The 22,558-nt window shown below is 39.5% G+C and overlaps 1 protein-coding gene across 1 annotated transcript in view; it reads right to left on the bottom strand.

The window, feature by feature from the left end:
- fat2 (FAT atypical cadherin 2) overlaps positions 1-22,349 on the bottom strand; it is a 49,778-nt gene extending 27,429 nt beyond the window's left edge. Inside the window, exons 1-10 of the mRNA XM_081383575.1 lie at positions 22,234-22,349; positions 14,486-17,779; positions 13,759-14,070; positions 11,939-11,997; positions 10,274-10,585; positions 8,070-8,280; positions 5,306-5,445; positions 4,846-5,121; positions 4,290-4,500; positions 23-4,060 (exon numbers count right to left, since the gene is read on the bottom strand). Coding sequence (XP_081239701.1) covers positions 23-4,060; positions 4,290-4,500; positions 4,846-5,121; positions 5,306-5,445; positions 8,070-8,280; positions 10,274-10,585; positions 11,939-11,997; positions 13,759-14,070; positions 14,486-17,750 — 8,824 coding nt within the window. The 5' untranslated portion in view covers positions 17,751-17,779; positions 22,234-22,349. The remainder of the gene's footprint in view (positions 1-22; positions 4,061-4,289; positions 4,501-4,845; positions 5,122-5,305; positions 5,446-8,069; positions 8,281-10,273; positions 10,586-11,938; positions 11,998-13,758; positions 14,071-14,485; positions 17,780-22,233) is intronic.
- Positions 22,350-22,558: the final 209 nt, after the last annotated feature.

Raw genomic sequence — 22,558 nt, 5'->3', positions numbered from 1 at the left:
CTAAACCAGTGACTTTGCTTACCTGTTATATAACACACAATCTGTCTATTATCTGCAGACACATCTTTATCAGCAGTTGTCAGAGTCACAATGGTTTCTCCAGGCCTGCTGTTCTCTAGGATGGACCCTTGGTACAGTTCCTCTGTAAACTGAGGTGGGTTATCATTTTCATCGGTGATAGTCACCTCAACTAGAACTGAAGAGGTCAGTTTGACAGTGTCGCCATGATCAGTGGCCACCACATAGAATCTATGAAGCTGTTTGGTCTCGGAATCGGCCTCCTTTAAGGCAGTAATCCAGCCAGTTTGCGAATCAATTGTAAACATGTCGCCAATATCATCTGACTCCGACTCGATTGTATATGAGACTTCTCCGTTGACGTTTGTGTCGGCATCATTAGCTGTCACTTGAATGACCGTGGTGCCGGGGGGCAAATTCTCAGTCAGGAAGGCCTTATAGGGGTCAGCCTCAAACATAGGCTGATTGTCATTAACATCTTGAACCTCTATTTGAACAGACACAAGAGATGCTACATCAGTACCATTGTGATTTCCTTGAGCGATCACATCAATCTTGTATATCTTGGTTTTTTCATGGTCAATGTTCTTCTGCACTACAACTGTACCGCTATCTTTGTCGACAGCAAAAGCATGTTCTTTGTTGCTGTCTATAGTGTGACCATCCACCAAGCTGTATATCAGTGGCATATCAGCATCCGCCTTGACTGTGCCTATCTCATATCCGATAGGGAGGTCCTCAGATGCTGAGAAAGAGTACAATGGCTCGGTAAACCGGGGCAGAATGACCTCCGGTGGGACCACCTTGACCTGTACTGGCACAGAGGAGTTGTAAAAAGGAATGCCTCCATCTCGAGCCTTAACTTTGAAGGTGAAAATCTTATTCTCCAAACCAACCAGACTCTCTTTGACGCTGACCACTCCGGTAAAAGGGTTGACCTCAATAATATCTTCAGTAACCTCCTCCGCTTCTTCTACTGTGTAAGTGACATCAGCATTTTTACCTTCATCTGCATCATAAGCCATTATCTGTATCACTGGTGAGCCTTTGTTTACTGTTGATTGAATGGAAACCTGATACTCGGAGGCTTTAAATTGAGGGACGTTATCATTCTCATCTGTTAGAATGATCTTTACAGTGCAAAATCCCACTCTTCCTCCACCATCCTTAGCCATGACCTTAATCGCAATCACTCTTTGCGATGGATTTTCTCTGTCCAATGACTGAGAAGTCACAATTTGTCCATCTTCATCGATGGAGAACTTCTCATCGGCAAGCTTGTTAATTATGGTGTAGTCTACACTGCCGTATGGCCCATCATCCGGGTCAATAGCAGCCAGACGGATCACACGAGTTCCCACTTCTGCGTTCTCTGCCAGATCTGCCTCGTAAATGTTCTGGTTGAAATAGGGGCTGTGCTTGTTGCCGTTTGTCATGTCAATGTTAACAGGGGCAGTCTTCTGAAACACACCATCGGAAACTGCAACGGTGAGGTTATAAAATGGATCCAGGTTTCTCTTGCACAAATTAGAGAATGAGATAAGTCCAGATGATTCATTAATAGAGAAATATCTCCCCTCGTTGCCAGACAGGATCTTATATTGGAGGTCATCCTTACTATCAGGGTCTGAAGCCTGAACTTTGATAACGATGTTGCCACAAGTGACCATTTCATCAAGAGAGGCCCGATAAGATGGCTCACTAAAATCTGGAGGGTTGTCATTGACATCTATGACGTTCACAATTATGTGAGCCTCACCGCTGAGCGGTGGTGAACCTTTATCTGTGGCTTTAACTTTCAGCGTGAACTGCTGCATGGTTTCGTAGTCCAATACTTGCAATGTCACCAAAATCCCAGTTAGTGGGTCAATATTAAAAAAATCACTTTTGTCAATCAATTGGTAAGTTACCTCTGAATTCCTGTCTGAATCTCTGTCAACAGCTGAGACCTGTAAAACAGATGTGCCTATTGGAAGGCCCTCAGACACATCTGTAATATAAGGCAGATTCTGAAAGAGAGGTGCATTGTCGTTTATATCTTCCACATCAATCTCTACTTTGGCTTCGCTAAAAGTACCAGTCACCAAATCTGTGGCACGAACAGTCAAAATATGCTTTGTTTGAGTCTCAAAGTCTAGGAAATCAGTGACACTTAAGACCCCTGTTTTGAAATCGATGTTGAAAAACCTGGAGGCATTGTCTTCCTCTAGATTGTAGATAAGGCCGTATCCTTCTGGGTTTCTTGCTTGCACATGCAGGATCGTTGTTAAAGGAGTAATATCCTCAGGTAATTTCAAAGGGTAGTACAGGCTTTGAAATATTGGATGAGAACGATTTTGCACTTGGACGTAGAGAGTCCCAGCGGCTGAAAGACTCGGCTCACCATCATCTGATACCAGTACAGTGAGCACATAATTATTCATAGACTCAAAGTCTAAAGGTTTCTGTAATGACACATCCCCAAGATAAGAGTCGATTCTGAAGAGATTGAAATCATCCTCCAGTAAAAATATTATAGATCCATTCTCACCGAAGTCATCGTCGGTTGCTAGCACTTGGAAGAGAACATCCCCTGGTTCAGTTTCCTCCGATATTATCAACGAATGAGGCAAATTTGATATTTTCGGAGCATTGTCATTGATATCATCTATATAGACCTTAACACGAGTTACATCCACACGTGGTGGATGCCTCATGTCTCGGACCTCCACAGAAACATCGTACTCATCCCGTTCCTCCCTGTCAAATGGAACTCCGGTGGTCTGCAGGACTCCAGATGATGGAACCACTGCAAATTTCCCATGTGGGTTCAAAACGGTGTACTGCAAGGGCTCGTTCAGGTAGCTACCTGTTGCTCTCAGAATGGCTAAAATCTTCACAGATGCAGAGTTCTCCGGTACACTGGCTACATGCATCCTCTCCTCGAAATTCAGACTAGTCTTTGTTAAATTGGTGATATTGCATTTCACTAGTGTAGTGTCTTTATATAACCCATCGGAGGCAGTGATCTTTAACTCATTATGGGACTGTAGTTCAGATGAATCATTCACTGAGATTATTCCAGTGGACTGGTCTATTTTAAATGCATTTTTATTACTACTCTCCGAAATCATGTAGCTGACTGCTGAATCTGCATCATGAGCTGTCACCTGGATCACTCTCATGTCTTCAAAAACTGGTAAGGTGACAGCAGTTTCATAGACAGGTAAAGAAAATTTTGGTGGACAGTCATTAAAGTCCAGGACACGAATATTTACTCTGCATGGCTTGGAAGAACTTAGCGATGGCTCGCCGGAATCCCACACCTGAACGCTGAAGAAAAATTCAGGTGTTGTCTCAAAGTCAACTGTACTCTTTAAGAAGATGGTACCCATACTCGGATCTATTTTAAACACTTTCTGTGCTGCAGGCTCAAGGATTTGGAAGACCAGAAGAGCATTTGTGTCTTTGTCCGCATCTGACGCCTTGATCACTAACGGCGTGTTGTTCTCACCAGTCACCATGCTGTTTATGGGCGCAGACTCACTTATCTGCCCATAATACGTGTCCTGGTGGAAAACAGGGGCATTGTCATTTTCATCTATCACATAAATGTAAATTACAGCATCAGATGAGACTCCCGCTGAATTTGTAGCTCTTATATGCAGACGGTAGGAGGGGTGCTCCTCAAAATCAAGTGCATTTTGGACAGATAGCAGTCCAGAGTTGATGTTGATGTGAAATGTCCCATTGGGGTCGCCTTGATTGATCCTGTACAGCACTGAGGACGGACAGCTGGCGGAGACAGATAGCACAGGGGAGCCAGGAGGTATGGCTTCACTTATCTCAGTAATGTATTCTTCGGAGGAGAACCTCGGTGGTGTGGATTCAGACAGCTTTACAGTGATGGTAACGGGGCAGAGGGTACTGCGCTGGGGAAAGCCCTGATCTGTGGCTTTTACTGTGAGGTGATACTTCTCCTGCGGAACTCTGTCTAATGCATCAAATACACGAATGCTTCCCGTCTCCTTGTCGATTTCAAAGGCACCATCCACATTCCCACCTGGATAAAAAAAAAGAGATTATTTACTTTAAGAAAATGTTGTTAAATGTCAAAAACATTTAATATATGATTATCCTTTTTAATTGCCACCCAAGATAATTTATAAATGCAACCTTAAAATTTAGTATTAAGGCAAGATTTCATTAATTCATAAATGTGCTTGCATGAATGCTAAAGAAAAGTTGGTTAAAAAGCAAAGGCAATATGGTGCTCCAGGCTAATGTCTTACCAGAGTGAAAGGAATAAGCAATCTCTGCATTGCTCCCTGTATCCTTATCCAGGGCTTTGACTCTTAGCACTTCAGTGCCAGTGAGTGCCAGATTACTTATGGTGCCCTCATAATGAGTATTCAGAAAAGATGGGATGTGGTCATTACAGTCTTCTACATGCACAACAACCTTCGCAAAGTTCTTTTTTATAGGTATCTTGTCATCTCGTACCTGGAAAGATAAAGTACATGGGTCAATGTGTGTGGGGTGCAAGAGTTATGGAGATAACTTTTGACCACTGATGACCCTTTTAGGCACTTTTTTGAGGTCAGGAATGTGGATTTATGGTTTTCCCCTGTGCTCTGACCCTTTCTATCTCATTATGCCAGGGACTCAAGATAATTATTCAGGATGATTTAACTGGACAAATAACAAAATGATCTCATGTCCATTTAATCAAAGTATAATTTTTGTCTGGCTTGTCTCTAATTGTAACAGATTGCTCTGGCCATTAATACTATTTACATAAGACCTTGATATGAGAGTCTAGTTGAATCAAGTCAAGTGTCACTTTACCATCACAATCAGAGTATGAGTGGAGATGGTCTCATAGTCTAGCTCCTCTTTAATGACAAGCACACCACTCCTTTGGTCCAAGTGAAAGTACTTGAGGCTGTCTGTGTTGAGGCTGCTGTGGATGGTGTAAAAGAGTCCACTGTTGGCATCTGCATCATGAGCACTAATGTGAAGGATCTCCTTCCATGGAGATGTGTCCTCTGGTACTCTTACTTCATAGAGGCTCTTCAAGAACATGGGCCGGTGCTCATTTATATCCACTACTTGAATGTAGGCCTAAGAGAACAAAGACAAACCACCAAACTCTCAGCTGTCCATTGGCTTAAAGTGAGACACATTAAAATGCAGACCTAATAACAATGGTAAATCTTTAATCTCACATTCTATATGCAGAGGTGCATGCTATGAATTTATTGACTCTGCGCTCAATGTGTTATAGATTTGGCATGTGTGCTCATACTTGAGTGGTTATGGCCTGAAATCCATCTGTGACTCTGACTGTTAAGTTGTAATGAGATTTTCTGCCAGCATCCAGACGTCTAGCTTTCACAATGCTCCCTGTGTTCTTCTCAATGTAGAAGTCCTGCTCTTCATCACCACCTAAGACAAAATATTAGCTAATGGTTAGATCAGTGGTTCTCAACATGGGTCAGAGGTTTGTTATCAACCAACAACACAAATGTACATATTTAGGATAGCAAAATAAAAGCCTTATGAATTTTAAAAAGAAGGTTTAAAAAACCCTTCCCATGTCATTTATTCTTCAAAGGGCTTGCATCCAATCAATCTATATGGGATTTTGGTGCGTTATCATGTTACTTCACTAACTGGTTGATTAAATAGTTTGTGTTTGAATTTAATGTTATATTAATATTATTTAAACGTATGCATTTCATTATTCCATAATTACAATAACCCATGACAATAATGACTTATTACAATCTTGGGTCTTTTCATTGCTTTGCCTCCAAATTAAATAGGTTTTGGGTGTATTCAGTGGATTAAATTCTGAATTTTTGTAAACATGTCGCTTCTGGTTGCCTTTATTTAGGTTTACAAATATGGTTTGAGCCATAGTGTACATTACTGACTGCAAAGATCAATATCAATTCAATATTATAATAATATTAAGTTTAATGCATTTTAATGTTTGATTTTAAGAGAAATGTTGTTTACTTTACAATACTACTAGTTTGTTTCTGTTTTGGGTCACCACTCAGTGTCCGATATAAAATCTGCTGTATTCGAAAAAAACATTGGGCCAGGATAACATACTGTTTCACACATCTGATGGTTTACCATCGACACCTCTGAGTGAATCTTTGTGGGTGAACCCGTATACATTACTTCAGTGCTGAGTGAGTAACATGAAGTGTTATGACAGCAAGATTCAGTTGAAGTGGAATCCACAACAATCCTCTACAATTAGCATTAGCAGAATAATTACATGACTATCAACAACAACAACAACAACAAAAGCCTTGATGAAAAACACAAGCATACTGTAGATTTCACATTTAAGAGTATGGGTACCAATCACACAGTTGCTCTCTAACACCCAAATGAGTCTTTGTTGTCCCATCTAGGTACAATAATGACAGAAGACAAGGCCACATCAGGAGGCCACTCCTGAGACACTGTTCATGACATCAGCACTATTGTTTAAGGGAAAATATTTGGCACACGTATAAAAAAGACCAGACGTCTTACTCAGTGGGGGCAAATTCGTGCCTGCTTTAACAGATGGTGTTTATTAAGCATTCCACCTATTGAAGGCTATCTGGTCCCATTTTAATACAAACATTCATTTTAAGTGGCTCTTATATGTTTATTTCCAAACTTTACAAAGCAGTCTTCAAATGGATTTATCGTCCTCTTTGCTATCTCTAATTTTGCCCTTGAGATAATTCTGAAAAAAAGCAAGATTGCTTTTTCTTTTTCTTTTTTAAATCAATACATAATTGGCTTCTCAAGGGCTGAAAAAGCTGCTACAGTGAAACAATGCCTTCAAACTAAGTGATAAAAAGTTAGGGTTGGGGGTAAAGTTAAGCAGACTAGAGATGGTTTTATGTAATCATTTAACTTCCAATACTGCACTGATTCACTGTACAGATTTTTAATCAAATATTCTAATCAAATATGAATATTTTTTTCTTTTTGCCCTACTGTTTATGTAATTCATTGATTTTATTTAAATTATAGAATATTTAATGTTTCGGTAAAAAAATCAACTATACACTGTTAAATCAGAAATCTAAAGTAATAATCCATAACTTGTAATATTTGTTTGTTTTATCATTTGGTTTTCAAGCTAATTAAATAGGCGTAGGCGTAAGGTAACTATGGATTTATTTAATCACATCACTTCTAACTGTCTGGCTTAATTTAGAAATCCCCAAAGGTACAGAATTACATTAAAACTCATCATTCAAAGCACAAAGTGAATGATATTAAACCATGAATATGACCTAACATTAATAATCATCACAGCATTATGCATGGCAAATTCAGAGCAACATATAAAAGTTCTGAAATGTACAGTATGACTGAGTCTTTTTCATCAAATTGACCACAGTTATCTGGTTAAAATATAATGTGTTCGTATCTAAGAGTAAGATAACTCATTTAAATGAATGCAGGCCTCGCTGTCATTATATCATATGCAGTAGAACCATGCTGAGATAAAACAAGTTCTGAATCCACAGGTGAACTTTCTTCCTTGATTCATTTTCCCTCCTTACTACAAATGCTTCTGATTTATTTCAACTGAAGCTCATTTCTCTCGGAGTGAGTCTGCAGGGCTGAAGGTAAGAATGTGGGGAGTAGAGAGAAGGTCAGGTTCAGCCCTTAACTGCAGGCGAATGTGTGCTGCTAGCAAAGGCACTGAGAGACTGATGGCAGCTCCTCTGGCGTTCTGGCTTGTCATCTGAAGAAATGTGTCACTGCTAAGATCTACCTCCTGGCACAGATCTTATCACAGAGAGGGAAGCTATAGCACCCCCTACATGCTGTACTGTACCATGTGCCCATGACAGCTGTTTTTTTTGCATAGCTTTTGCATATAGGCCTACTCTACTGTTAAAGCAACATTTTCCACTCTTTGTTTTAAACATAAACATCACTAAAAGTAGTTAGATTTATGCTTACCGTATTGACCGTGAATCTTGTTTATGTTCATTTACTGTAAAGAGCAATGGTGTGGTAAATGATGAAGCCTTGCTTACCGGTTATGTCAAAAAAGTGCAGGCTCTTCGAGATCTCTGTTCGGATGATTCCCACCATGTCAGAGACGGGATCTGTCTCCATCACCACATAGTTGAAGGGCGGCTCATCAAAAGCCAGTACCTCAGAGCTGGACTCAGGTTGGGGCAGCCACTGAACATGCAGACGGGCCTTAGACATTCTTGGAGGGTTGCCTTGGTCTGTTGCTTGTATCTATGATAGTGAAGGAGAAAAAAAAGGTGAAAAATGCCCGTGAATCCCATCCCCCCCCCCCCCCCTTACTGTAATTTATAACTAGATTTACTGGAATATATCATGTAATACTTGTTGGGTAACTATTTGTTTATGTTTGTAGAATGTTTTACTAGGGTTATACCAAATTAAATTGTACTTACTCAAATTTCTAAAATTCATTAACTACATGTACTTACTATAGAGTTACGATTAGGGTTAGGGTTTAATTTAGGGTTAGTTACTTGTAATTGTGCATAGTTTACTGTTATTACTATAGTAATTACATGTAGTAACATGTATCTACGTCACTAAATTATAGAGCAATTTCAAATCTTCCATTTATGTCTAAAATATTAGAAAAAGTTGTGTCCGCTCAACTGGGCTCTTTCTTGCAAGAAAATGACATCTATGAAAAGTTTCAGTCTGGTTTTAGGCCGCACCATAGCACTGAAACTGCGCTCGTTAAAATCACAAATGATTTACTTTTAGCTTCTGACCAAGGCTGTATCTCAATACTAGTTTTACTTGATCTTAGTGCTGCGTTCGATACTATAGATCATACAATACTCTTAGATCGACTACAAAATTTTACTGGTGTTCAAGGACAAGCATTAAGCTGGTGTAGATCGTATTTATCTGACCGCTATCATTTTGTCTATTTAAATAACTCCAGTAAACTATGGAGTGCCGCAAGGATCTGTGTTAGGCCCTCTATTATTCTCAATATATATGTTGCCACTTGGAAATATTATAAGGAAACATGGAATTAGTTTCCATTGTTATGCTGATGACACTCAAATACATATTTCATCACGACCGAATGAAAACGCTAAATTATCTAAACTGACAGAGTGTGTTAAAGATATAAAAGATTGGATGACGCGTAATTTTCTTTTATTAAATCCAGACAAGACAGAGGTACTACTTATCGGTTCAAAAAACCACCCACAAAACCTCTCACAATACAGTTTTAACATAGTAGGATGTCCTGTTACTTTATCCTCTACAGTAAAAGACCTGGGTGTTATATTAGATTGCAACCTGTCTTTTGAAAATCATATTTCATATGTTACAAAAACAGCATTCTTCCACCTTAGAAACATTGCTAAGCTACGTAATATGCTATCAGTTTCTGATGCAGAAAAGTTAGTTCATGCATTCATGACCTCAAGACTAGATGCTTTATTAGCTGGTTGTCCTGCATCCTCAATAAACAAGCTACAGTTAGTTCAAAATGCCGCCGCTAGAGTTCTTACTAGATCAAGAAAATATGATCATATAACACCGATTTTAATATCACTACATTGGTTACCTATAAAATCCCGTATTAACTACAAGGTATTGCTACTGACTTATAAAGCCCTAAACAATCCATCGCGCTCTTTAAGATCACTAAATTCGAGGCGTTTGGTCATACCTAGGATATCCAGATCCACCAAAGGAGGGAGAGCATTTTCACATTTAGCTCCAAAACTCTGGAATAGCCTTCCTGATACTGTTCGTTGCTCAGATTCGCTCTCCCAGTTTAAAACTAGATTAAAGACGCATCTCTTCAGCCAGGCATTCATATAATATTTTTAATCTTACAGTTAAATCCGGTCTTTATTTCATAAATGCCAGAGAAGAACTGGCCCCCGACTGAGCCTGGGTTCTCCCATGATGGAGTTTTTCGGTTCCTTACCACTGTCGCCTTTGGCTTGCTCAGTTGGGGATATTTTGGGGATATTTCATTTTAATTTTATCAATCAATAAATTCCATTAGAAACAAACCTTGTTGTATTATTTTAATTTAATACTGTGAAGCTGCTTTGATACAATCTGTATTGTGAAAAGTACTATACAAATACAGTTGACTTGACCTTAAAATAAAGTGTTACTCTCTGAATTTGCAAAAGTCACTTCTGAATTAGAACAAAATATTGTGAAACACACTATCAACCTAAAAGTTCACAGCCCTAGACTGCATCCTTACCGTCAGAATACTGTAGTTGCCCCGAACAAACTCTCCTCTAGCTGTCACCACCCCGGTCTCAGGATGGATATCAAAACGATCGTCACTGCGGTCTTCCAGGCTGTACGTGATCATGCCATTTGGCCCCACATCGTCATCACGGGCCACCATCCTGTAGATGTCCTGAGGCTCCTCCGTGCTCTGCTGTTCAGGTAGTTTTATCTGGAAAAGCTTTTCACTGAACTGAGGGCTATTATCATTCTCATCCAAGACTTCGATGACTACGGTGGCAGTGGAGCTTAATGGAGGATCCCCTTGATCTGATACCATGACCTAAACAACGGCAGGTGTGGAAAACATCTTTAACATCATGTTCACAAATCAAAACCACATCTCTGTCAACTCTCAGAGTGTTAGGCATGGTTATGGATATGACAATGTAGATATGATTGGTCTTGGTGGAATAGATCTGCTATTGCTGCTGCTGCAGAGCAAGTACTGAGACTTGTCAGTACATACACAACACGCTGCTGTGAACAAGTAAGACATACTACTGCTGCACAAATAGCATATCTATACAGGTGGAGCTGGGGAAGATGGAGGGTTTCTTAAAGTGCACTGCAAATGCTATAAGTATAAGCTTCAAGTACTTGAAGGTTAAGCAGCGAGCTCATTGGCTACTGATACAGCAGGAACCAATCAGCTGTGCCCTAACAGTTAACAGTTTATTCAGTTTTACCTAAACATTAAGTAAATACTAAAAACAAAGATATTTAATAAAGCACAGTACAAAAGTCTAAATATTAATATTATAACTGCAATATTCTTTATTTTTGATAGAGAATATAGTGGCAGCATTCATTGCATCCACAGAACCAGCATTCATATCCATTTTACTGTCCCTCAGTGTTGTGAATTTTTTATCGGTCTAAGATTGTTTTCTAAAGGGAAAAATCTCCAGAGCAAACATTTGTAACCTCCATGGCAGAAAAAGGTTTAGAATGACCACAGAATGTAGTGTAAGAAAAAGTTATTTGTTTATTCAAAGTCACCCCTCAAATTATTAAATATTATACTGTCCACCTATATCCATCATATACTTCATACTGTTATTTTTTATAGGACAAACTCTGAACAATCTTCATGAATGTCTTTTCCATATTACAACAGTGCCATATCAAATGAATTATGATTCAAATCATTCATGTTTGATTTGTGAACCAGATCAACCAGTTTGTCGAAAGAAATGATTCTTTTTAAAATGGGATGGATCTGGACTGATTTAACAACGACTCAGTGATTTGGTCACATTGGATCTCAAGTTAAAAGCACTTTAGGGGAGATCATTATGAGTGAATCATTTTACAATTACTCAAAGCTTTTGCATGGCTTCAGAAGACTTGAAATAAGTCAATCACATTTATAGTGTTTTTTTGTTTTGTTTTGTTTTGTTTTTAGCTCAGGGACACTATGAATTGTTATATGGCAAATACATACTTGAAGGTTTTTCAAAATGACACAAAAAAAGATAACAGTTTGAAATGACATAAAGTGAGTTAAAAAAAAAAATAAGACTGACGCATACACTGGAAATACAAACAGCAACATGTTCTCAGCAATCAGTCAGAGAACGGCTCAGGCCTGAGGTTCGTGACCTAGTAAACAGAAAGGATCAAGTGAACCAACCTCAATGATATGCTCTGCTTTTTGTTCCCGGTCCAGAGCAGCAAGGGTGCTGATCACACCTAAACAAACATACAGAGGAAGAACAGACATGCTGATCAATGCCACTGGCCTCAGATGGATGGCACACCTGTTCATTCACCCCAGGCTGCCCATTTTACTCTCCCTTCTTCTCACAGGTTTGTTTTTCAAGCTTTATTTGTTTTGTTCCACAGTTTATATTAGGCCAACCTGTGGTATACAAGTCGTGGGAACAACGGTAATTTTTCACATCCACGTCAATGAGGATTTAGCCATACTAAAAGACCAGACTTTCCAGTTGCCAAGAAACTGACAGAAAATGAGCCACGGCTTAAGAACCAAAGCAGTTGAGAAGTGCAAAAAGCAGTGTTGTGAATTAGTACAAGAGGTTCTCAGACACAACACTCTTTACAACTGAGTGTTAGGGGCTTGTTTAAGTGTGCTTCATGCCTCAACAGCTAAATTCAGGCTAAGGGTAGACAAAATGCACTAGTGACAGTGGTTTACCACCACTGCAATAAACACTTGAGAGTGTCATTTCAGTGGAAGAGACCTGGCAGGGACCCACAGCATCAATCAACCTGTGCGGCACTCAAAATAAACCCTGCTGGGCTTTTATGACAGCCTGTATTTAGGCAGGTGATCCTGAAAGTGTGGTTTTGGCATTAATGCCCACCTGTGGAAAGTCTGCCCTATCGTGCATGGGACAATGGGCAAATGTGTGGCTTTAACAAGGTCTTAAGTGCTGTTAGCATTCAAAATATTACAAAACAACCCTTTTTGTCTCTTTTCTTGTGTCTTAATCTCCCCTAGAGCATTTGATCATGTAAACTCTGTTCCCAACCCACCCAGGAATTATTTGTCTTACCTACTTACTGACACTAGAAATGGTTCATATCTAATAAATTCTATGGTTTTGTGGTGCTAAGCTGTTGAGGCGGTTTGCTTAGTCAGTATTCATTCTAGTGATTAGTCATCTCCAGCTGTCCTGTCCTGACAAGAGAACTCTAGAGAACTAGTCCCTTTAGCCCTGGGAGAAAGAGGCAAAACCGCACTGAAGTGGTATTTGTTTCTGTCTTGAGATGTAGCTTAGTTTATATTACACTTTTATATTCATCTAGCATTCTCCTTTATTCTCCAGCACTATACAGTACACGCATACAATATTCAAAGAGCTCTGTCTCTTTTAAGAGTAATGGTTCATACTAACAGAAGTTTTCACCTCAAACTTCCAGCCAAACCCATTAGCCCTTTAACAATGGAAATGAGAGCTCATCTAAAAAAAAAAAATTTGACTGGTATAAAACATCTACAAGTAAGCATTTCAGTGTGATAGATCCTTCATATAATACAACCCAACCCCCTGTCTTCTTTGTAATCCTTGTCTTTTAGCTCAGGGTGCGGCAGATGAAACAACAAAAAGACTAGACTTAGTCAAGACAAGTGCAAGCTTGCAACGCTGGTTAATGCGGTTCTAATTTTCATAGTTACTGTTCAAAGGCTAGATTAAGCTGCTGCAAAAGGGTCAGATGTGTTGTGGTTTGTGATTGTGTGACTCTGTGGGCCTGCTAAACAACTATCCTCACCCTTGACACAAAATGACACACTGATCACAGTATTCACAGTAATTAGAGGTCCTATTCATTGTGCCCTTCACAAGGCATACCACCCTTATGTAAAACGTGTGCCTAGACATGTTTAATCGATTCATCAAAGGTTGCATTATCGCATGACATGAATCACCAACGTCAAAACTGATGAACAAGTACTTTCTGACAGGCCGTTTTAAGCATAAAGTTTACCTGTTTTTGTATCTATGGTGAAATATATGCGTTGAGAATCAAGGATCTGGAAAACAAGCTTCCCCTCAGAGGACTTGTCCATGTCTGTGGCAGATACTTTCAGCACAGATTTGTCCTTTGACAAATTCTCTTGTATTGAGCCAAAGTAGACAGGCTGGGACAGCTCAGGGGGATTGTCATTAATATCCAAAACTTCAATATAGACCTCAGTCCAGGATACCAGTGGTACAGTGCCCAGATCTTTTACATAAACTGTCAGCCAATAGTGTGGCACAGCCTCACGATCCATAAGGCCTGCCGTCCGAATAACACCTGCAAAATTAAATGATCCAGAATCACCAAGCAATTACAACAATATACTGCACTGCAGCATTTAACATACAATGAACATACATAGCAAGTAACAACATTTATTTAATTTGTTTTCTCATTTTAAATTCTGAAATCACTTCATAAGCCAGTGTGCACAAGTATTGCTAAGCTCAACCCACTGATGTAGTGTAACAGATGTTAATTATTAAAATATTTCAACATATGCAGGAGAAAGCCAAGTATCACATTGTCTTTACATATTTTTGGTATGCCTAATGGCTGATCTGTAAATGTTTGAACATGCAGTGTTGACCCAAAATGCTGAAGGCAGGTACTGTACAAGAGAAGGTCAGTCATGTCCATGAGGTATTTTCCTATCTAGGTAAATCATGAAATATAGTAATCACAAACATACCTGTTTCTTCATCAATCGTGAAGACGCCAAGCCCTGAACCATCATGGATGTAGTATCTGACTACTCCATCTCGTCCTAGATCGTTATCTACAGCCGTTAGCGTCAAGACTGAAGTTCCTATTTTAGCATCCTCCATAACGGCTGCGTTATGCACAAACAGAGTGAAGAGAGGCCGGTTCAGGTTTTCGTTGACATCTAACACTTCAACCTCAATGAAACATGAAGACGATAAAGACCGTGGCTTTCCATGGTCTACAGCTCGAACAGTTAGATTATAAGACTGCTGCCTTTCAAAGTCCAGTTCACTCTCCAGAGTCAAGCAGCCTGTGGATGTATCCAGGAAAAACGTCCCTGCTTCACTGTTTTTTAGGTTGTAGCTTATGAGACCTCCGCTCTCCAGATCAAAATCAAAGCTTTCAACCCATAACAGCACTGTGCCTGGAGGAACGTCCTCGGGAACTTTGATCCTGTAGATTGTGGGTACAAACTTTGGAGGATTGTCATTGATGTCCTCCAGTACAACCACCAGATCTACAAATGAGAATAGTTGTGTGTCCAGTTTGGCTTGATCTCTGGCTTCAATTTTCAGGTCATATCTACTAAAGGTCTCTCTGTCTAAAGGACCAGTTACCCTCACCACCCCTGTAACTTCATCAATTTTGAACAAATCGGTAAAGGTTAACAATGAAAATTTAAATGCTCCATTGTCATCCAAGTCAAAATCGACTGCATTGACTTTGAAGATGCTTTTGTCAGCCTCTGTGTTTTCTGGGATGTTCACAACATATCTTGGCTGAGAAAATAATGGAGGATTATCATTTGCATCAAGAACATTAACAGCAAGAAACTTCCATGTTGAGGTTTGTGGAGATCCCAGGTCATACACAGTTATGTTGAGAATGTAAAACTCTTTTTGCTCTCTGTCCAAAGCACTGATGACCTTGAGGTCTCCTGTGTTCATGTCGATAGTAAAACATCCATCCTCATTTCCACTGGAAATTGCATAGACAAGCTTTCCATTAAAGCCAGAGTCATTATCAGTGGCATTAAACTGCAACACAGATTTATTGAGAGCAAAGTCTTCCCTGATGTCAAACGAGCTCGGTGTGCCCATGATAAACTTTGGAGAGTGCTGGTTAATTATATGAACATCTGAGATAGACTCGTCTTCTTTGACCGTGAGAGACGGCTTAAATGACTCAATAAGCTTCTCTGTCAACTGCCTAGTAATTCCGGTCTCCTCGCAATATGTGGTGGCACCTTCGCCCTTGTCTGTGATATGTATGGTCACGGTATTGGGATCGGCACTATATTTGCCATCTGTTGCTGTTATTTTAAGTATATATAAATGATTATCTGTGTCTTCATAATTTGAGGGAATTGCCCTAGAAAGTTTAATGGTGCCAGAAACAGGGTCAATTGCAAACAGTCCGTCGTCATTCCCAGATTCTATCCTGTATTTGATCTGCTGCAGCTCATCCAGATCGAGTGCTGACATCTCTGTTATACTCTGCCCCACTGCAAAGTGTCGGGGGATGGAGGCATTGCATGCCACCCGCTCAAACACTGGAGCGTTGTCGTTGATGTTGGTCATGGTGATGGTTGCAGAGCATTCGCTCACTCTGTTAAAAGGGCTGCCGCTATCAGAGGCCCATATTCTCAAGTGGTACCATCTCTTCATGAGCTCATAATCGAACTCCTGAGAGGTCGAAATCACACCAGTCATTGGGTCTATACTGAAAGGAACGGGACCTGTGTTTGCTATAGCGTAGGTCACAAAACCATTGTTATCTTTGTCCACATCAATAGCAGAGACAGCTAAGATACTTGTTCCGATTGGTACATTTTCAGGTAGAGAAGCCTGGTATGAAGGCAATGTGAACCTAGGGGCATTATCGTTTTCATCAATTATATCCACAACGATACGGGTAACTGCTTCTCCATCATTTGCTGTAACATCAAACTCATAATGAGAGTGCTTTTCAAAATCAAGTGACTGCGAAGTTACAATTACACCAGTTTTGGCACTGATTTTGAATTTATAGCTGTCTGGGTTTTCTTTGATGCTGAAGGTTGTATTTTTGAAACTCAAACCTACAGAGACTCTAACTACATGACTTTTCGGTGGGGAAAATTCACTGAGGGTGACATAGTAGAGTTCTTGTTCAAAAGTCAAGGGTTTAACATGAGTAGGAGGAGGGAAATACACAGTTTGTATTGGTGTTTGCAATACAACACTTCGGTTACTTCTGTCTTTGGCCTGCAGGGAGATGTTTAGTCCATATGGGTTTTGTGACCAGTCAATCCATTTTGTTGAGACAAGCTGAAAGCCACCATCATGCAAAGTTGATGGAATAATCTGAAAGCACTTAAGTGGATCCCCTTCAACTATACTTAAAGACGCCACTTTCTCTTTCTCCTTGGGTTCCATCTTGATGTTCACACTTATTTTGTCGTCATCCGTTTGCGGACTAACTGCACTAGTGGGTGCAATGAGGGTAAAGTTTTCTGTCGCCTTTTGTATGGTCACAACAACCGTTGCTACATTTCCAAACTTCTGCACACCAGAAATTTTCTTTGTCCTGTCCTCTGCCAGCACTGTAAGTTCATACCGGTCTCTCTGACTGGCGTCAAGTCTCTTGACAAGTGTAACGGTCCCCGTGAAAGGATCAACGGCAAATGGGTGTGATCTAGTGGTGAATGAGTAATAAAAGTCTGCATTGCTGCCAATATCAGCATCTGTTGCAGTCACTCTCACCAGGCTTGACTTGATCGGTGTGTCCTCTTTGATTAGCACATGATAAGAGGCAGGGTAAAAGAGTGGTTTCAGATCATTTGTGTCAAGCACCTGGATCAATACCTTTGTTCTAGCTCGGTTCTCATAGGTACTTTCTGTAGCCTCAACGGTGAGAGTGTAAACGTCTCGTACCTCTCTGTTCAGCACAGCTGAGTTACTGCTTCTGGTTTTGATTCTCAGAAAGCAGAAATCTCCAACGGTTTCCTCCTCGGCTTTGAAAAGGCCATCATCATCACCAGAGACAACCTTGTACTTGATGTCCCAGAAGGTATCAGATAGTATGATGCCCATTCGGACTGGGCTCTCCACATAGGTCCTGGGGGCAGAGTTCTCATAAATGCTCGCATTATACAAATGATTGGTGAACCTCAGCAGAGAGTTGTCTTTAACCAGGCTCCCCTGACATCTGGTTAACATTCCTAGGACTGCTATGACAGTGAGAATTATGGCTGTGTCTGTGAAAGCCATTCTCACCGTCTCAACATGGACCCGCAGACCTGAAGAGAAGGCAAAACAATTTACAATTTTTTCTAACAAGTAGACCATGCTGTGTCAATAAATGCTCTTACAATGAGCTGATATAACAAAGTAATATTGCAATTGATCATTATATAAACACATACCACTGTATAACCTGAAAGCACAAAACAGGCACGCATACACACACCCGCTCATCTCATTGTCCATTCACCTAGTAAAAAACCATAGTCACTCAGTCAGCAATTTTTTTTCTCCTGTTTTGACATGTCTTGACAAGCTACATTACATTGTTTAACCGTGAGAAGAGCACCAGATCTCTTTAAACCAGGTGATACATTTTCACATGGTAGGCCAGTCTTTTTTAACCAAATCAACTATAATATGCATATGGAAATATGGGACATGTAACCTATGAAGTGCACTGGAATGCTATTGAAAGCAGGCACTAAAATCATATATTTGGGGGGCATCTGATATTGATCTCCCCCTCCTTACCCTCTCGTTCAACTAAATATTAATCATTCCACCCAGCCCAGTTTCAAAAATAAATTCTTCACCTTTACAATATATTCTTTATTAAAAACTAAAAGCAAAGTTAATTTGTTGCCATTATTATGTTAGTTTAGTTTTGGAGTCATTTCAACTTCAGTTTAGTTTTTAGTATTTTCGTTTATTTTCAGCTTTTTTACAGTTAAATTAGATTTTACTTTTATTTCAAATAACACAAATATTTTAATTTAGTTAAATAATCACACTGACTTAAAGTATACTTTCAGAGGTGACTTAAAGTATACTTTCAGAGGTGTCAAATATTGTTTTACTAACTCCCCAAAACTTTGTTATGCCCCTGATTTAACTACAACTGCACTTGTGTTTGGCAACAAATAAAAAAAAAGAAAACTGTAAAGAAGTTTGTAAAAAAAAGGCAAGTAGAGCTTATTTAAAGTATTAATCTCTCTGCCAGTCTGCGTGACAATTATGTAAATGTATGATAACAGTTTTAACTGCCATAAATCTCTCTATATGGGGGTGGGGGGGATATGGAGAAATATTTCCTGGAATGCACTATGAGATAGAGGCAGTAACAAATAATAATCTGTGCCATACTGGTTAAAGATAAAACTGATAAGGAAACCTAGTGTCTCTGCGTGGGTAAGTTTCAGGAACAATACTTTTAACTCTTTTGAAATCTCCTGAAATTAAAGTTGTGAAATCCCTCAGGCTGAGTCTGTTAGCAGTAGGATGTGCCGTGTTCTGCCCTCCAGCCTACACTATCACAGCTACCTGCCGCCACACGCTCAGACGGCCAGCACGCACTCGGATCATATTTCACTCTCAGTCCTCACTTTGCCAGTTTTGTTAGATGTAAAGACATTTAAGGATACTCTGAACAGTTTAACATGCTATCACTCTTGTAATGTTTCTGTGTAGTAACAAGTCAGATTTAAGTGTAGTAAGCAACAAGACTACCTCAAGAAAGTCATATCAAAGCAAACTGTAGCATAACCTATGTTTAAAACGTACTACTGTAAACCACTATAAGCCAACAAACTGCACTCTTCATCTATTGTGCATACTGCAATTTTAAAAAAACCCAACAGGATTTACTTTCACCTGCACGTTTAATGCTTTGTGGTGCATGGGTTACTATAGGATTACATTGGCTCTTGCTGTAGGTTTATTGTTTGCAAAGGTTGTGTCCAGAGCCAAGCATCAACATGCCCATGGATGCGTAATTTTAAACAGAGCAGCTATTTCAACGGCGCTGAAGCATTACGGATGAATATAACGTCTTCACAAAATATTTTTGAACAAGAACTGCCTGCTAATAAGTGAAGCATTTAGTGCATACCTGTATATTTTCTACTGTATAGGACATTAAATATTGAATTCTAACATCATGCACAACATTTTTGTGTGTCAGTAGATCCCACCTGTCTATGTAAATGGACATGAGGACCTCACAAAATTTCCCTCATGTCCACACCTAGTGCCACAGGGAGGCTATTATCTAAATTAGTGGGGGGGGGGGGGGGGGCTTCAGAGAATGGATAGTTAAGACAAATGGCTTAATCCTAGTTTACTTGGCCCTGGACACTTAAAGTGTTAGTTCACCCAAAAATATCAATTCTGTCATCATTTATTCACCCTCATGTCTTTCAAAACCTGTAAGATCTTGGGAACATGCACAAATTAAAATATATATTTTTTTAAATCAGAGAGATTTCTGTCCCTCCATTGACAGTCCACACAACTACCACTTTGACGCTTCAAGAAGTTCATCAAGATCACTTCATACACTGAACATATTTAATTTAGGCTTTTATTCACGTATAAACATTCGTCAACTCACACATCAGTTGTGGTAAATGGAAGCTCAAGCATGTTCGCTTGATGTGCGAGACCCAGTGAGGTTCATTCTCATATTACGCAGCACGTTTGAGCTTCTGCAAGAACCAATGAGGTTCACTCTAATGTTACGCAGCAAGAACCAATGAGGTTCACTGTAATGTTACGCAGCAAGAACCAATGAGGTTCACTCTAATGTTACGCAGCAAGAACCAATGAGGTTCACTGTAATGTTACGCAGCAAGAACCAATGAGGTTCTCTCTAATGTTACGCAGCAAGAACCAATGAGGTTCTCTCTAATGTTACGCAGCAAGAACCAATGAGGATCTCTGTAATGTTACGCAGCACGTTTGAGCTTCTGCAAGAACCAATGAGGTTCACTCTAATGTTACGTAGCAAGAACCAATGAGGTTCACTCTAATGTTACGCAGCAAGAACCAATGAGGTTCACTCTAATGTTACGTAGCAAGAACCAATGAGGTTCACTCTAATGTTACGTAGCAAGAACCAATGAGGTTCTCTCTAATGTTACGCAGCAAGAACCAATGAGGTTCTCTCTAATGTTACGCAGCAAGAACCAATGAGGTTCACTCTCGTGTTACGCAGCACGTTTGAGCTTCTGCAAGAACCAATGAGGTTCACTCTCGTGTTACGCAGCTCGTTTGAGCTTCTGCAAGAACCGGTGATGTTTATTCTCATGTTACGCAGAAATTTTGAGCTTCTGTAAGAACCAATGAGATTCATTTTCATGTGTTACACAGCACGTTTGAGCTTAAGCAAGAACCAATGAGGTTCATTCTTATGTATTAAAGCAAGTGCGGTTGAGCTTCTGTTTATGTTCACTGATCAATGTTTATATGTGAATAAAAGCCTAAATTCAATCTGTTCATCATATAAAGCGATCGAGTCACTTCAGAATTTGTTTACTAAACCACTCATTTCATTATGGATTAGTTTTACGATCTCTTTATGAACTTTTTGAAGTGTAGTTTGAAGTGGTAGTTGCATAGCTTTCTATGGAGGGACAGTAAGCTCTCAGATTTCATCGAAAAGGACTTCATTTGTGTCTGAAGATTAACGAAAGTCTTACAGGTTTGGAACGACATGAGGGTGAGTAAATGATGACAGAATTTTCATTTTTTGGGTGAACTAAACCTTTAAGGTGGCCACCTTCTTGTGATCGTCAAGATGTCCACCTTCATGCATCACCACCTTTTTATATATATCTTTTATATATGAAGACTTCAGATGCAAAAGCCTCTAAGTGCCATCTGAAATTTTCTTCTGAAATGAACATTTTTATCAAGCTCGTATATTTAGGTTCAGTAGTTTCACTTTAATGACAATTAATAGATAATTTTCATTGCCATTAAAGTGAAATAACTGAACATAAACATACAAGCTTGATAAAAGTGATCATTCTAGAAGAAAATTTCAGACGGCACTTAGAGGCTTTTGCATCTGAAGACTTCATTTATACTTCTTCTTTTTTATATAATCTCTAATGACCACACTGTGTTAAAAGCCCTTGATGGATGAGATGGGAAATTACTAGGTATTTAGAAAGAAATATAATTTAATTTTGAATGAGATTACATATAGGCCCCAGCAATAAAGTATTCAGAAGAGAGGTCATGCTGTAAGTGACAAGTCAAAGATTTGAATTAAGAATAATATTTAATATTATTAATATTATAGTTATCAGAATATTGGTTTGTGTCAACTAAAAAACTGACAATTGTCTTATAAAAATTGTCAATAAAAACATACAGAGACCTGTGAAGTACACTTGCACAGTCTTCTTCACATTAGTAATTAGTAGCACCAGCTTTCTTGATACTAGGAACTATAACAAATATTTATTTCTGTATTTAGAAATAGAAAAAAAATACAGTAACAAGGAGTTACAAATGCTGCACTGTAACACTTCTAACAGCTTGATTGTAGCCCAAAGAAATGCTTACCACAGCAAAACAACAATAAGTATAAAATCCCACAAAGCATCATTAACACACTTTTGGATATTCACATATGTAGATTGTGTGCTAAAATCAACTGGCAGAAATTAGGCAAAGAAGTTTAGCAAACTGACACCGCATGTCTGACATCTCAGAAACTCACCTGAGGTCCTCGACTGCCGCTATACATAAAACTTTTCCCAAAGTCCTCACACCTTTGTATTCCAATGCGGAAAAAAAAAGAATCGCTTTTCATCCATAATGAACACTTAGACTGCCAGAAAGCTAGTGTTGACGGTTCCAGCTAATTTACCATGTTCATGAGAGTAGTTGAGACACCTTACTCCCTGAGGAATCAGGTTGATCTTCTCCTCCCCAATCCTGATGACATTGTCCCTCCCTCTAAAAACCCTCCCCCTCTCCCTAAACTCAGCCCAACACCCATCAACCATCAGCCGGGCACACAGATTGGGGGCGTTTTTACCCTT

The sequence above is a fragment of the Scardinius erythrophthalmus genome (assembly GCF_964197995.2).
Source record: "Scardinius erythrophthalmus genome assembly, chromosome: 13".
Taxonomy (NCBI): domain Eukaryota; kingdom Metazoa; phylum Chordata; class Actinopteri; order Cypriniformes; family Leuciscidae; genus Scardinius; species Scardinius erythrophthalmus.
The sequence above is the reverse complement of the archived record's forward strand: the minus strand, read 5'-3'. Positions and strand labels throughout refer to the sequence as shown.